Consider the following 14650-nt stretch of genomic DNA (forward strand, 5'->3'; position numbering starts at 1 on the left):
TGATCAGTTGTTTGCGTTTCAATTATCCAGCCTGGTTGGACTGGTGGCTTTTGTTAACAATGCTGAATAGAGGCTTGAATTTAATGGGCTGTTTGTCATTTTTGGTAGATTACGTTCACCTTACTGCAGTCATATGGACCACTGACAGAGTGAAATCGATGCTGGTAGTCACATCCTGATTACTGCTGACTGGTAATGATCACATTACAAAAATAAATACAATGTGGACATCCAATATTTTATTGTAAGCCTGTAAGTTTATCCCTCTGTATTATAGTTATTCGTTTCTTCTTCAAAAACTTGTGCAAATTGTGGGATGTTTTTTTTGGTACAAAACTGTAAAATGTGTCATTTTTGTGTGTTTTATTATTTACAAACTAAGGTATAAAGCAATAGTGCCCTAATACGGTTGCTCACGATCAGTACTAACTGTCAACTATGCTTGAATTGCCTCCCAAGGACATTTTTTCCACGTTTATGAAATATATTTCAAAAATCATTCATTCTGGCAATTCACAATATCTTTTAATTTAGATACAGAATGTAACTGATTTTAAGAGGAAGTTTTAAATACTGTACTAAATACTGCAATTAATGAGTTAAGGAAATATTCAGTTGGTCAAAGTTTGATGAAAACAAACAAAACCAAATGGATCAATAAAGTAACTGTATAACTCAAGAAGAAAAATCCGAGGACATTTTAGCTACCAAGCATGCCAAATACATCTTTTCTGTCTGGTTATGTTTTATCTATCCAATAAAGACTCACATTTAGTGATTGCTCATAGTCAAAGTAGAAAAGTGGATCGTTGTTTTGACAATTACACGTTCACTTGTTTTATGCAATGTAAATTGTTAAATGGACCTTACAAAAGTCCCTCAAGTTTTCTGGGATTTTTTTGTTTTTATTTACTTGTGACAAAATAACTCTGAGTCCAATTAAATGTGCTTACTTTTGCAGTTGAGAGTGGTGAGCCTAGGTTTTCTTTAAAAATCATGTTTGAATCTTTTTCTGAAACATTTTATATAGTCTATAAGTATAGTTTTCACAATAAGTTTTTGTTTTCCTACAAGGTGGCAAAAAACCCAAACCTTTATTTTCAGTTGATTTTCTTGGCTGATGAACCGGCAAATTATATTATTGTCAAAAACTCATTAGGAATTCAGATTACTGGAATTATGACTCTCTTTAGTCCTTAAAGTCCTAACTGAATGTTTTAGAGAATATACAAGTGGCTAGAGGTAGTAAGTAGTTTTTGATGGGGGAAGCTTCTGTGTCAGTTTGTGGCACGAGGCTGCTTAGGGAGGCAGGGTCACGTTCTCCGGTCACCCCTGCTATTCCAGGGCCTCAGCAGGGGTTCGAGGCAGGGGTTAAATTGCTCCCTAAGCAAATGAAGAAAGTAGCTCTGTTTGTTTATCCGGGGTTAAAGATGATGCTTGTGGCTCAATAAAATGGATGAAAGCGATGTTCCCTCTGTTTTTTTCACCAGAATTGCTCCACATTTGCATGGCAGTACTAGCGACATAGAAGGTGTGATTTTTCCCACAGGCCAGCCCTTTTCTTGAGGTTCCCTCTGACTTTAAGGACACTGAGACAGTGGCGGGGGCTGTAATAGAGAAGACTGACTAGGCTCCCAATTAAATCAATTTACACAAAGTCTGCTAGCCTTGAAGAGGGTCAGCTAATTCTGGATTCAATAACATCCCATATCCACTGAGTCACCTGCAAAACCATATTTTCTCTTTAAAATGATCAAATTTGCATTTAAAGAATATTTTGGTTAAATTTGTTGCGTTATCTCAAAGACTTGGTTTTGAATAATGATCAGGTGTCTGCTAAGGGAAGTCTGAAGAAAGACATCCCTCTGTTAATCCAATGTGGAAGGAGTTAAGCAGATTAATGTCAAGTTTTGGAGAGACCATTTAATTCAACGCTTTCAGTTAGACAAACCCTCACAGGCCAGGATTAACTCCTGAAAAGAACTCAATTGAAAGCTGTCTGTTCAGGAGACAAGAAACACAGTCACAACTTTTTCCATCAAGGCAAATATCTTTTTTTTAAGCAAATGGATTAAGTTGGAATCCATAGCATGCTACCTTAGCATAACATACTAAAAATGATAGAGTCTAATATCTAAAAACCCAGGGATCTTTATATTTAGAATGCAGGTTTAGTCAAGGAATTCTCAGCAAATATTTACTCTTTGTTCCACAAAGCTACAACCAAACCAGTCAGAAGGTAGTCCTTTGTTTAATTTAATCATTGAAACATGGATTACAGGTATAACCATAAACACAATGTTTACAGGATATCTAAGATAACTGATTTTTGCCTTTCAAATCACTGCTACTTGTTATTTGACATGTCAATTTAAGCAACTATTTCTGGAAAAGAACATACTCACAGTGGATTATTTTGAAGCAGTCTTTCACAGTAGCAGTAGTAAACCCCTTACCATCTTTACTTCAGAAGGACTCAGTCTCTCTGGCATACTCTACGCCCAATTACCATACCCCCATATCCTTATTAACGGTGAGCTTTTTCATCAGGTGCTTCTTTTTAGCTGCTCTAAGATGACTTCATTGATTTGAATTTACTAAGCCCTGATGTATGTTGTATGAGATGGGAGCTGCCCTGATGCCTTTGGAGAATTCATTCTGCTGGACTTCATTCCTGGCTACCCTGAGAGTTTGTTGAGCACTTGCACTCTAGATGGGCCATTTGCAGGGTTTTTATGTTACAAATTATGACAGTGGTTATGGGTCCAAACTTAATTTTGGTTATAGAGGTCCTCCCATAGATAACACGGACTGTGCAGTTTGTGGTGACGGTCCTATAAGTGTTACGGTGTCCTCAATCTTGAAGGCCACACCTTGAGGTCTGCCAGAGGAAGCTTGCTGGTGTTGTTTTGTAGTTGTTCCCTGATATTTAGTGTTTACAAAATTTCTTTCATAATTGGCTGTCTTTGTAGACTGGCCTGTTGCAGTCCACGCTGTGGTAAGTGCTTGTGAGAAGTAATTACCAGCAGTGGACCACCTGAAAAAGACAAGGTACAGCTTGTGCCAATGTTTTTAACAGTAGGGACACCAGTTTGTATGGGTTGGTGACTTAGATACATACAGAACTCAACTTGCTGATTTTTTTTTGTTTTATCTTGCACATGCCTCACCTTCCTCTGTAAGATGGCTAGGTGAAAAACAAAGTGAGGTGTATACTTACTGGCAAGGGTAATAGTGTCTTCTCTCACGTAAAGGTGAAGAGTCAGAAAGGAATCTAAACCATTGCTGCAAAGCCTTCTCGATACTCAGAGAGATAGACAAAATCAGACAAGAGTTTCTCTCTTCTAAATGAGCTGCTTTCTGGGGCTGATAAATCACATCTATTGCTGTTCTGTCAGAGTGTGCTCCCTTTGTCTGGTCTCAATGGGCTTATAACAGGTAATTTTTGCCTTAAGATCGGGAAGTAGTTGACCAGCACAAAGGGAGTGTCCAAACAGGGATTGGCATGGTTGTTACCTCACTTGGGCCCTCTGGACTTTAGGATGCCAGAATAGTAATGCCAGGGGCTGTTAGCATGTGTAGCCCCACAGGGAAGCACGGCAGGGGTCTCAGAGTGAAAAAGGCTTCTTTGATGGCAGGACACAGCTCACACATTTCGTTCCTCTTCTCACATTATTTTGGGAGGCAATGACTTTAAACATAGAGTAGCAGGAAGGCACCACCAGAGCTGGACACACATTTATTTATTTGGAATTTTTTGAAGTGGAAAAAAAATAAAATAATAATATATATATATATAAATATTTCACTTCTGATAAATTTGGTCTAACACCATTTTTGGTTCAGTTTTTTCACCTTTTATTCACTTTCGCCCACTCAAGTGAAGAGACAAGTGTTGACCCCTTTTTTCAACTGGCACATCTGCATGTTGTGCAATGCTTGATGGGAGACTCCCTCAGGCTCATTGGCTTTGGTAGCTTTGGAATAGTGAGTGAAAGTCTGAAATGGTAAAATGAGGTTGAAATTGAAAGGGTCAAAGTGCATTAATTAGTACAATTTGGATCAGCAGCAAATGTTTTGAAGCAATTTGTGGATCTTTAAGGATGTAATGTGTTTGGATCAAATCTTTTTCTGGATTTTGATTATGGGGAACCTTGCAGCATACTGACTTGTTTGTTTAGTCAGGGGTCTGTCAGATCCTTAGGTTGTGTTGGTTGGATCTTGACATTGATTACATGATCAGAATAATAAGAACTGCATATGGCGATAATGTTCATTTAACCTCAGTTCATATAGTAGAATTGATCAACTGATATGAAGTTTCCTTTTTGTTAACAGAGTTAACAAAACACACACACACACACACACACACACACACACACACACACACACACACACACACACACACACACACACAAGTGTCTGCTGTTGGGATTGTCCAATCTGAGATAACAGGGGGTTAAAAGGCGGAAGATGGAAGAATAACAGCAGAGATTCTGAGAGTTACGCAACCTGAAGGAAGCTAAAGCCTAAAAACAAACACAGTGGTATCATCTCCACAACAGCAATGTGCTCTGACACTGATGTGTTGCTATCTTCTAAAAAGGAAGGAGGGGGGTCTTCATGACTTCAAATGACCTTGTTATCCCTGTTGGGATCAGACTAAGAATACTCTCCCTGTTAGCTTTCCCTGGTCATGTTTCATGTGGGGAGAAACCAAAGACCACAGAGTTTCCTTTTGGCTCAGATAAGTTCTTCAACTGGTTGGATGTGCAGGTGTTAGTGCTCTAATGTCAACAATTCCAATCTTTTATTTGTACTATCCAGCCTGAGACCTCATACATTTTAATGATCATCTGGTGTCTCCATAAGACGTAAGTTCAACAGACACAAATAAGTAAATACACATTGAAAATACCGTAACAATGTATTTAAAGTGGGCATTGGATGCTGTCAATGTAATGGTAAGGAGCCAAATTGTTTTGGTTGCTTCACCTTAATTACCAACCCTATTTTAGATATTATGTTTGTTTGACTTTGTTCTCCTTTATTTTGGACTCAATTATATTCCAATAAAATGTTTGTTGTACAAAGAGAGCTGGTATTTGATGTTTGGTTTTGGTGCCAGGGCTCAGAGAGGTTTAGTTTCAGGAAAGGTCATCATCATGTTTTGGTTTAATATTGCTACATTAAACAAATTTTATGTTAGATGTCAAATAACTTTTGAATTATGTTGATAGTTTTACAAGATCTTACATGTCCCTTACTATAAGCAAGTGTTGAGCGTGTGTAAACATAGTCTATGGTTTGCACAGAAGTTTAAATGGTCAACAAAATGTAACATTTTTGCTAATATTTTCACACCAGAATTTTATGATGAGCCAAACATTGCAATTCCTCTCATGTAAATAAAAATGTAATTTGTAAAACACAGTATTTGTTTTATTTGTGTATTAATTGACATTAACCCAACCACATTCTGTAAGATAGAAAGACGTTTATGCCTGACAGTTTCACTTTTGCTTGTCAAGAATTGACTGGCTCAGCTTTTAACTCAGGAACAATAATCATATGGCGAAGACTGATGTTCTGACATGCTAAGACCCTACTAGCATGTACCAATAGTGCGATGGTCTTCCACAGTCTCTGAAGACAGCGAGACAGTGATGGATTGCTGACCACATACAGCTTACTAACAAACAAGCTGACACTATGTAAACACTAAATTAATTATCTGTAATGTAGATTGCAGTTCTTAAAGAGGTTTGCTGAATGTTTAATTAATTCTTGTAGTTGATGAAGCTAACATTAGCATTTCTAGCAGGATTTCTACATCTGAGGATAAAGATTATTGATGGCCTGAACCGTTTTGGTAATTTGGGTAGAAGTGCTCTACAAACTGTCTTGTATAATCAGTAAATATTTGTACTTGTAAATATGAAGACGTTAACTAAAATCACTATTTCACACTAAAAAGTTAGTTATTCTTTGGCTAATTGGTTTATTGCTAACGATAATGTTTATTTAGTTACATGTAGCATTCTAGCTTTTTTTTTACAAGGAGAAAAGATCATTGTAAACAAATATTTCAATATTTCTTTTCTTCTAAGGTTGAGATATCAATTTTTATGACACAGCTGAAGTCAGGATGTGCCTTTTTAACATTGGGTCTTAAAGCAGGAGAGGCCAGCTACCAACCAACACTTTAATAAAAAAAATAATCATGTAATGATTTAATATATCTCATCTGTTAATCTCTAATAACAGAAAATAAGAAAAAGTTGTTTTTTTTGTCCAACACAATCAAGATGTATTGTCTGTGTAAGATTGAAATGGTGCATATTAGAGCTATGCAGATCAATATTGTTGTTGTAGATAATGAACATATTAAACTGATTGGAAAGTGAATACTAAAAGCATCTGTAATTCAAACAAAAAACATGATTGTAAGTTTTAAGTTAGACAGTTTTCAATATGTTTCAGCTCTATTTTTATTTTAAAGACATTTACACATTTAAGACAGGTTCCTGAAAACAAAAAGGCAAGTAATACAGCAAATTTTAATGTAAAGAGCGCTGTAAAAAAAAAGATTAGTAAACCTTTAAGAGATGGTTTATAAAGCATATATGAACATATATGAGCATATATGACAGAGATACGTGAACCTGATATTTGTTCATGTCAATATTTAGTTTGACGATACAGATCCGTCAGATACAACAGGGTACGATTTAAAAACAGTCTAATCCCCACAGCCATCAACACTCTAAACAATATGTAATCATGAACGAAAATGGATATTTGTACTTTTTCAGAAATGTGTGTTATATGTGTATTATATGTGTGAGTATGGTGTCTCCCTGCCTGTACAGCTGTGAAAATGAATGTCCATGCGGGGACAATAAAGTAACTAACTAGTTTGTAAACTGTCTATTGATAATATTTGGATAGCAACTATAAAGTTGGAAGTGCAGATTATAATGAAACCTTGTTCATACTTGTTAAAGCATCTGTAAACATGTTTTAGATAGTTCACAATAATACTTTATCAATGTTTAATAACTGGTTTGTCATTATTTTTCTGATTATTTTGAAGTATTGTAAATTAATGTTGATAATACTTTGTAAATGATTCATAAAAATTGTGTAGCACATCTATGCACATGATTAGCCATTAACCATTTTAAAGTTGAAACGAGATATTATAATCTTCAGTTCCAATATCCATACACATAATATTAAATGACGCTTTACAAATGCATTACTAGCTATGAATGAATATATGGTCCATGTATCTCTGTCATGTTAATAGATGTTTTATAAACCATCTCTCAAAGGATTACTAATCATTTGGTAATCATTACCAAACACTTTATATCGTATATAAATGTTATAATGTGTGAAACAATAAACTGTTGACATAACATCATTTATATTATTACAAATAATTAGCAAACATTATTAACTATCATTTCATGCTTTGTTAACAGTAAAATAACTAGTAACTTAAGTTTAACTAGGTATCAATGTACCCTTTATTGATGACGGTAATCATAAAGTTTAACTAATAATTTTTCTAAGGATCATAAGTGTACAATAATTACTATTTAATGTATTGATTGCCTGTACATTTATGATTTAATTTCATGTAAGTATGACATAAGGTTAAAATTATGCATGGTCATGGCAGCAGGTAATATGGGCACAAATGTGTAAACATCATAATCCTAAAACATAAAGATAAGCTTCAACACATTAGTCCTTTTCCCCTTCACAGCATAGGAGCTTTTGGTTAAGAAACGAACAGCGGAAGCTTTTTGGATTATAGGTGTCTTTCCTCTGCTTCATAAAAGGATTCAAAGCAAGCATGTACCAAACAAAAGTTTAATATCAGTATTTTAATGTACATTTATTATACATTTTAAATAAATATTCCATCCTTAAATTTATTTTTCACATCCTCAAATAAAAATATAGTTTTATATATATTTATATAAAAACAGACATTCAGGGGGCAACAAGAACACAAAAGGGAGAGGGGTAGTTTGCGTCAGGGGGTTCCTTACACATCAATGCATTTTGTACACATTAACATTACAGTCAGAACAGGAAACCTGTGATTATCAAATGTAGCTGCCACATTGTTCCATTCGACGCTATTAAAGTTCTGTTTGCTTCAACTGTGAGAGAAAGAAACAGAGTGACCACAGTCAGGATGAAGCATCGAGCAGAAGCTTTCACACTGCAGTGTTACCACCATATGCAACGTTTACTGACACCCAGCGCTTTCAAACACAGTGTGTGACAGTTTGTGTCCCTAAACGCAGCGTTCCCTGGCAGGGCGGTCAATCAGGGCCCTTCAAGTCTCCTTGAGCAGCAGGCGAGAGTCCAAAAAATGACTCTACTGGTAAAAAAAAAAGGAAACTAAACACAAAGTACTCTACAGAGATGTCCTTGATAAGTCAGACAACCAGTTATGTGCATCTAAGAACAAACGTTTTTCTCTCTCTTTCTTTTTTACACAGGTCAGTACTAAGTCTGGAGTACGAAAATAGATTTCTCATGTATTTTTGTCTATTTACAACTTTTTTAAGAAAAATAGAAAACAAACTACACATTAGGATATAGTAATGCTCAGTATAAAACATGTCTCTAAAAGATCTTGCAGAGCAGAGGAGATTATCTGCTGCTGGTAATTCAGTCAGTTTGTCAATTTCTCCTCCTTTTATCTCTGTCTTTTCTTTATTCCTTCCCCTCTTCAGCGCTCTGATGAGTACCGCGTACGTTTAGTCCTTTGACTGAAGGGATAGTGGATGAAGTCGAAAGGGTGGTGGTGGCTCGAGTGTGCAGGCGGCTGCCCCCTAGGCAGCCTCTTCATGAAATGGACCTCCCGCTGGTGCTGGCGTGTCCGCGAGCCTTTCCGTGGTCGCCCACGACGTGTAAAGGCCATGTACCAGCTTTCATAGCGAGCGTTCCTCAAAGCTGTGTAGTTGTTCTCCAGAACAATCTCAGTGAAAATACAGTCACGGCCTTGTCCGTTTTTCTACAAAAACACAAACATAGAAAAACGTTAATAAGCAGGTTCAGAGAAGATTCCTCAATGAAGGTTTACAGATGGGAAGTATCAGATGTACTGTAAAAAAGGCCTTCCTATTCAGCCTGTTCCCTGCATGCACACACACACTCACATACAAAGCCCTCCCCTCATACATGTAGCATATGCTACAGTCATTACAGATCAGAGAGAGGGGGATGACAGTAAGCGATGACTCTTCTCCCCCTTCAGAAAACATCCAGCAGCCCTTGTGGGTCAGTAGCTGCAGGACAGCTCCTATTGCCATGAAGCCTTAATCAGCCCCCAAATTTCACTCAACTGGGGTTTAAACTGGTTGCATTACTGGTGTGGCTAAATGTGTCCTAGAAAATCTGCTTGTATTGTATACCAATCAATATGACTTCAAATAAATCTCAGCGGCCCTTCTCTGGGTTCAGTTAGACCTCCATTAGATCAGGCTTTTGACCTTAGACCAAGGTGCAGCTCTTGGAAGAGAAAATAAACAAAACGGTGGTTGAAGTATGATCTCTAGTTAGAGATATTATTGAGTGAAAAATGTTTTACAAATTCCCTCGTTGACAAAATGTACAGTAAGGTCAGCTGACGTAGAATTCACTGGCATGGACACACAGTGCTAACCTACTGTAACAAGTTTCCACCTTATTGGACAAAATAGTGTGTTAAAAATAGTCATGTGCTTACATACACCCAAAAGACACACTCTATGTATTCTGTCTCTCTTTAACTCACACACACACACACACACACACACTCACACATACACACATTGGGGCCAGTGCAGGCTGTGACTGGGCTGGTAGCTCATGGCAGATGGTGTACGAGGCAGGGTGCTGGGTGGGTTTTTGTGTGTGTTTGGGGGTGGGGGGGATGCAGAGAGGATGAGAGGATGGCAGCTATGTTTATTAGCCGTCACAGTAAGACAGGGACAATGAGATCGCCTGAAACACACACCAAGAACCTCAGATAACACCAACCAAGAACCAAGAACCCTGGCCCTAATCCTTACACTGTATAACTCGCAATATGAAGATTACATAAACTAAGCCATCATTTAACTAGCATTAGTCTCCATCAGCCTCTAAAAACTCTGTGCCCATATCACTTCCACTTCACAGATTTATTCAGTGCTTTCAACTTCTGGAACTTCTTTAGATGGTTTGCAAAATTGAAGTCCACAAAACAAATGCTATATCCCTCTCTAAATCCTCTTACTGTGCTGCTACAACTGTTGACATTTTGACCCCAGCTACCATAAGCTAGCCAACCTTTTGCCTCTGCTCCTGTTGTCTGAGGTCAACTTTTACCCTTACCTTGCCAATGAGCTTCCCTCTCTTGTTCATGCAGATGTAGAAGCCCGTCTCTGCTCCCTTGATGCGCACTCGGCTCCCAAATGTGTCTGTTTCCACAATGAGTTTGGCTAAAAGAATAAAAAAAGTAAAATTAGCAACAGCTCAGAATAGCGTGGTTGGAGAAGGATTGATGTTTTGTGACTATTTAATTTTTTTTTTGGAGAAATGATTCATCAGTGAACAGGAATAAACCAAAAAAAACAACAAAAACATTCTATTGTGCAATTATATTCTCTTTTCTCTGTTTCATTCATACACATGCACACACAGACACAGACACAGACACACACACACACACACACACACACACACACACACACGGCCATACAAAAAAACCTGTGGGACCATTCTTGGGGATTTATGCAAGCTGAGATTCTTGCAAAATGATAAAACCACGTGTTTTTTGGTTCCTTGAAAGCTAAAGAGGGGATCCTGGCAAGTCCATCAGAAATTCCTTTTCAAATAAATCTGCACTGACCTCATATATAAAGCTTTACATGTATCTATCCTGACTTGCACTGAAAGACAGGAAATATGGACAGTTTACAGTGCATGATTTTATAGAACTTTAAACTTTTTTTGTTGCTTTTCAACAAGATAAAGACAATTATGCAGAATATTGTTATGTACTGACAGATAGCATACTGTATATATTCAGGTCCTATTCAGTCATCTGCAAATATGTGTTTGTACTGCATGAAACATATATGTATGCAGTCTATCTGATTTTCTGACGGATATGAACCAGAATATTAATGCCAATAAGAGATATTATTACTGAACTAGTTACTTGGCAATAGTCCAATCAGGAGTTTGAGTGGGTCAGATTTAGCAGTTTTAACTAAGCTAATTGAGGGACAGAGTTTGGTTCATAGCAGAAACATGCATGGAGTTCCTCTGACAAGTTAGCTCTCAAAATATCTTAAGGTGGCCTGAAGAGCTGGTGCTCTTTTCATAAGAATGCATATAATTACATCCTGCAAAAATGACCTTTGAAACCTCCGTATAGACAGCAACAACAACCACACTGTGACCAATTGGTATTAGATGGATGAGTGGATGTTCTCATTATTTTTTTCTTCAGTTATAAATATTCTTAACTACATAAACGAAAGGTAGGGTAGGGGGCTTCAAGGTTCAACTTGACCCATTTGGTTTTGAAGCTGGATGAAGTAGGGGGCTAAGCTTGGGGTGGAGGTGGGAGAAGGAGCTATGCAGGAAATGTTTGGAAGGTAGAAGTAAGATTGCTTCTAATGGTTCTTCCAGACCTGCCAGATCTCTGGAGGATCACCTCTAGCACCATCTACAATCCACTGGACAGTTTCCCCTCCAGAATTACAGAGTGGGATTACAAAATAGAGCGCAACATAGAAACCATCTCCCCCAGTCAGCTGTTGGGGTGAGGAATACATCTTGAAATTGTGTTTTACTTCTGATATTCCTTCTGAAAACGTGCTTTGTGCATTTGGAATACCTTCTCCTATTCTATTCCATCGTGAACTGCTATTTATGAAAAAGATCAACTTTTTCAATTAATTGTTTGAGTTATATATATATATATATATATATATATATATATATATATATATATATATATATATATATATATATATATATATATATATACACATACATCAACGTTTTACTCTATAAATGGTATCTGTCCTTGGCTGTCAGTTTAATTACATTAGATACTGGCCTGGAACAAAAAAAAGAGGGAAAAAATCAAAAAAGCCCAACAACGCAAAGATAAGTTTAAAAAAAACGTATATATAATTGTTGAACTTCTTGTTTTTGTTTTTTTTCTCATAGGAATAGTACAATTAAACACATTTACTCCCTAAAAATTATAATAAAAAAAAATGTTTTAATCAGAGCAGGAAACCCTGAATTTCTCAAACGCTGGCTGGACAAAGGAGGGAACTAAAATAAGGTTGTTCAGGTAATAGTGCTCCATTGACATTTTAATTAAATGAAGTCATCAGAAATTTAGTATACATTGGTGCAGATGAAAACATCTATTATGATGAAATGTGTATCACACAGTTCGTTTCTTAATTTGACTTACCGTGCACATCTCCATCGTCAGCCATGGCGTTGATCTTCTTGTTGGGCAGGACCTGCACGTGCTTGCCGCTGGTCCGGCTGTACAGCTGGTAGATCCGGATCAACCTGCGGCTCACGCGGTCCGTCACTTTGCTCTGCTCGCTTACATGCTGCGTGAAATTAGGCGGGGACTGATTGGTTACCTGTCAAAAATTAAATGTCATCACAATCATCATTATACATTCGTCCTATTAAAGTATTTCGTGTTTTTATGTCACTAAATTCCTACGGAGCAAAAGGGAGATAAAATAAGGCTGAAGTAGTGAGAGTAAGGCCAATTGCGTGTTTTCTGGTCACGGTAGGAAATGGTTTAAACACTTAAACACAGTGGGAAAAGATATCCCCACGCAACAACAGCTTGTTGTTGTTTTTTCCCAGAGCGACAAGTGTAACAAGTTCCAGGAGAGCTGCTGCCAAATGAAATTAACAGCTTCCAAAAAAGACGCACGGCGTGATTACAGGTTGTGCGCACATGGAGAATGTGCCGCATCGCACAGGGGAAAAAAAGTCTTTGAACGAAAATATTTCACCACGAAATTATTATTTTCTTTTTTTTAATTTACAGTACATATGCTCAAAAATAAATATAAAGTTTAGGGTTTTCTTGTTTTCGATCTATTGATCCTCCGCGTTCGCTGTGATGGAATGGCTGCTGCTATAACGGAAACATTGGCCCTGCTTACAGTGAACCCCACGACATTTTTCACAAGACTCGCAAGCATTTCCCTCTGCCCCGTCTGTGCCCGCGCGCCCTGTGCCAGGGCCGGTGTGTTCATCAGCAACCTGCCAGCAGGCTGCGCGCCCCGCTACCCGGCACACCGTGTGTGCAATCTGATATCGTTGTATCACAGAATGTTGACGATCCATCACCTTTCCTCGTCACACCGCTATTGTGCACTGTACAGAAACTTAAACTGCGCTGTGTTTAAAAGATTTCTGAAGCTATAATCATTACTTCCGCGCTCTGTTTAAAAAAACGTCTAAACAAGTTTAAAATAAGTGTATGAAAGTGGTGACATACCTGAGCATAGTAACAAACTGCAAGTAAGTGAAGAAACCTGCGAAGAAGAAGAAAACGTGTTAAGTTTAATCGGAGCTGTGTAAAGGAGCATCAGCAGTGGGTAAAAAGTGAGCGGTGAGTGGGTAATAAACTTACAGATAGCTACGTCTGGATGGAATGAGTGGCATGATGAAATGAGGTTACAGGTTTTCCCAGGTTTTTCCAGAGAAATTATCTCGTTTAAAATCTAACAGTCAAGTCCAAAGATTTCGCCGAAAAGGAATCAGTGATACTGACAGAGATGATCATGCATGTCCCATGGACATATTCTCCGTCACCGTGGAAGCTCCTGCTCGGCTGAAATAGCTTATTAAATGATTAATGATAAACTCCTATTAAATATCCTAAGCCTGACACGTTGTTTCTGTCAGACAGCAACGCAGAGTCTAAGTGCACTTGCAGAAGCGGATCTGGGCGATGAAGTTTTGGGAGAAGCGCTGCAGGTTATTTTTCTTGTATTTTTCGTCCGTGCTGTCAGACTATTCCTCCAGGTTTGTAATCCCTATGGTGCTCTGCGGCCTTCAGGTGTGTGTGATCTCGTGCTGGTATGGGCTCCTCAGTGGTCTCACAGTGACTCGTTGCTGCTGTTGCTCCGCTCGCTTGTGTCAGGACTGCAGACAGGACGCTCCTTCTCTCCTCTCTGCTCCCATCCCACTCCGTTGCCTTGTCAAGCCTCTTGCTCGGCGCTAACACACCCCCGGTTAAAATGGCAGGCTGATCTCCAAAGAACAAGCCCCCTTTTCCAACAGAACAAAAGCGGACAGCCCCCCCCCCCGATTTAAAACATCTCTTTACCTGAGGAGCGGTACACATGGGATAGGGGGAGAAAGGGGCGAGGAGGAGCTTGGGCTGCCAGGACTGCCACTAGAAGACTGAGGGGGGGAAACAAAAATACAAAATAAGTGCATCTGAATATGATGATACTCATTTAGGGGTTCATTGTATTACTTGATGAAACCTGCTGACACCACAGACCCTCATTTGCGTCCCTCTTTTCCTCTAACACACCAGTTTTGGGGACACACTGTGAGCGAAGCTAAAGCTGCTCAGCTTTGTGTA

At 38.2% G+C, this 14650-nt stretch overlaps 1 protein-coding gene across 2 annotated transcripts; it reads right to left on the reverse strand.

The window, feature by feature from the left end:
* Positions 1–7860: 7860 nt before the first annotated feature.
* Positions 7861–13858, reverse strand: fgf8a (fibroblast growth factor 8a). Of its 2 annotated transcripts, none has more exons than XM_079362784.1 (5): positions 13688–13858; positions 13553–13589; positions 12494–12641; positions 10387–10493; positions 7861–9043 (listed from the first exon to the last, which is right to left on the reverse strand). In XM_079362784.1, exons 1-5 carry the CDS (start codon positions 13717–13719, stop codon positions 8759–8761), a joined length of 609 nt encoding a protein of 202 aa, XP_079218910.1. In that variant the 5' UTR covers positions 13720–13858; the 3' UTR covers positions 7861–8758. The 2 variants fall into 2 exon arrangements, with proteins under 2 accessions (XP_079218910.1, XP_079218909.1); XM_079362783.1 differs by having other exon boundaries at positions 12494–12674.
* Positions 13859–14650: the final 792 nt, after the last annotated feature.

Source organism: Symphodus melops (genome assembly GCF_947650265.1).
Source record: "Symphodus melops genome assembly, chromosome: 15".
In the NCBI taxonomy this organism is placed as follows: domain Eukaryota; kingdom Metazoa; phylum Chordata; class Actinopteri; order Labriformes; family Labridae; genus Symphodus; species Symphodus melops.

What these genes read in the sequence shown, in the direction of transcription:
- fgf8a (XM_079362783.1), bottom strand. Translation starts at nt 13,719, where the DNA reads ATGCCACTCATTCCATCCAGACGTAGCTATCT. An exon ending in CAGTTTGTTACTATGCTCAG is followed by an intron (nt 12,675 to 13,552) that starts GTATGTCACCAC and finishes AATTTTTGACAG; the next exon opens with GTAACCAATCAGTCCCCGCC. An exon ending in TGACGATGGAGATGTGCACG is followed by an intron (nt 10,494 to 12,493) that starts GTAAGTCAAATT and finishes TTATTCTTTTAG; the next exon opens with CCAAACTCATTGTGGAAACA.